At 43.2% G+C, this 1,082-nt stretch overlaps 1 protein-coding gene across 1 annotated transcript; it reads right to left on the bottom strand.

Annotated features, from left to right (window-relative positions):
* Window positions 1–7: 7 nt before the first annotated feature.
* Window positions 8–864, bottom strand: LOC119445238 (uncharacterized; the record flags this gene model as incomplete). The annotated part of the gene is made up of 1 exon (XM_037709561.2): window positions 8–864. A coding segment is annotated over exon 1 (855 nt), but the record flags the coding sequence as incomplete, so codon positions are not given.
* Between the last annotated feature and the right edge of the window lie 218 nt (window positions 865–1,082).

The following is a 1,082-nucleotide window of genomic DNA, read 5'->3' as shown; positions in this document are numbered from 1 at the left end:
CTTGAAAGAATGATCTTGTAGATCGAGGGCTTTCGGCATAGCGATCACACATTCTAGCTCTCCATAGGCTATACAAACCCAGTACTATGAACATATCATAGGGAGGACCGCCACTAATCTTAAACGGTAGGAATCTAATTGCGTATGGAGTGATGTCAATGTCCTTTTTAAGCATCCGTTGGAGAATGTCCCAGAAAAATATAGCATCCGTACAGTCTATAAAACAGTGATCTATGGTTTCAGCACGTGGACACAGTCGACAGTTCGTGGACCATGGCACGAAGCAGCCCCTCGCGTTCAACCATGTTTTAACAGGAAGTGTTTCCGTGTGCAATTTAAAGAAAAATGTTTTAGCTTCAGGAGGTATACACATTTTACGGATGCGCCGAAGTACATCCCGATAAGGCTGATTTAAATAAGGGGCACGATACAAAGGATCTGGGAAAATCGAATCCACCAGTGCAGCAGAAATTACTTTTCGACTCGCAGTGAAAATGTACTCCAGGCTGAATCTCACTTTCAAGAAAAGGAATGAATCAACGACCTCCTTGAGAAAGCCCCAAGGAGCCTGTGTGATATCTTCGGCATCTGATGACACTACTATATTAGGAAGATAATGAACTAATCGGAGCTGTAACATTTCATGCAAAAAAGGATGGTCACTGTCTCGAAAGAAAAACAGACGAGAAACAATTTGCCTGACGAAGAGATGGACTAATCCTAGACCACCTCTTGCAAGAGGGACGAACAGATTATCACGCCGCATCGATTCGCAACTCGAGCTCCAAATAAATGTTGCAAATACGCGATGCAGTGCCTGTATACGAAGTCTTGAGCAGTGCAGTACTTGCAGCACGTACATGAGACGGGAAACTAAGAACACGTGGCACACTTCAGCACGACCGAACATTGACAAATTCCGGCCTCGCCATGAATTCACTTTACTTTGTATTTTTCCTACTTCTCCCGACCAATGACTGTTGCTATTTCTATACTGTGAGAGAGGATACACCTAAGTAGCACAGATATTTTTTTACATTGAATGCCAGCGTAACTTTTTTCAAAGTTAATGCTAGCACCAG

Source organism: Dermacentor silvarum, chromosome 3 (genome assembly GCF_013339745.2).
Source record: "Dermacentor silvarum isolate Dsil-2018 chromosome 3, BIME_Dsil_1.4, whole genome shotgun sequence".
Classification (NCBI taxonomy): domain Eukaryota; kingdom Metazoa; phylum Arthropoda; class Arachnida; order Ixodida; family Ixodidae; genus Dermacentor; species Dermacentor silvarum.
The sequence above is the reverse complement of the archived record's forward strand: the minus strand, read 5'-3'. Positions and strand labels throughout refer to the sequence as shown.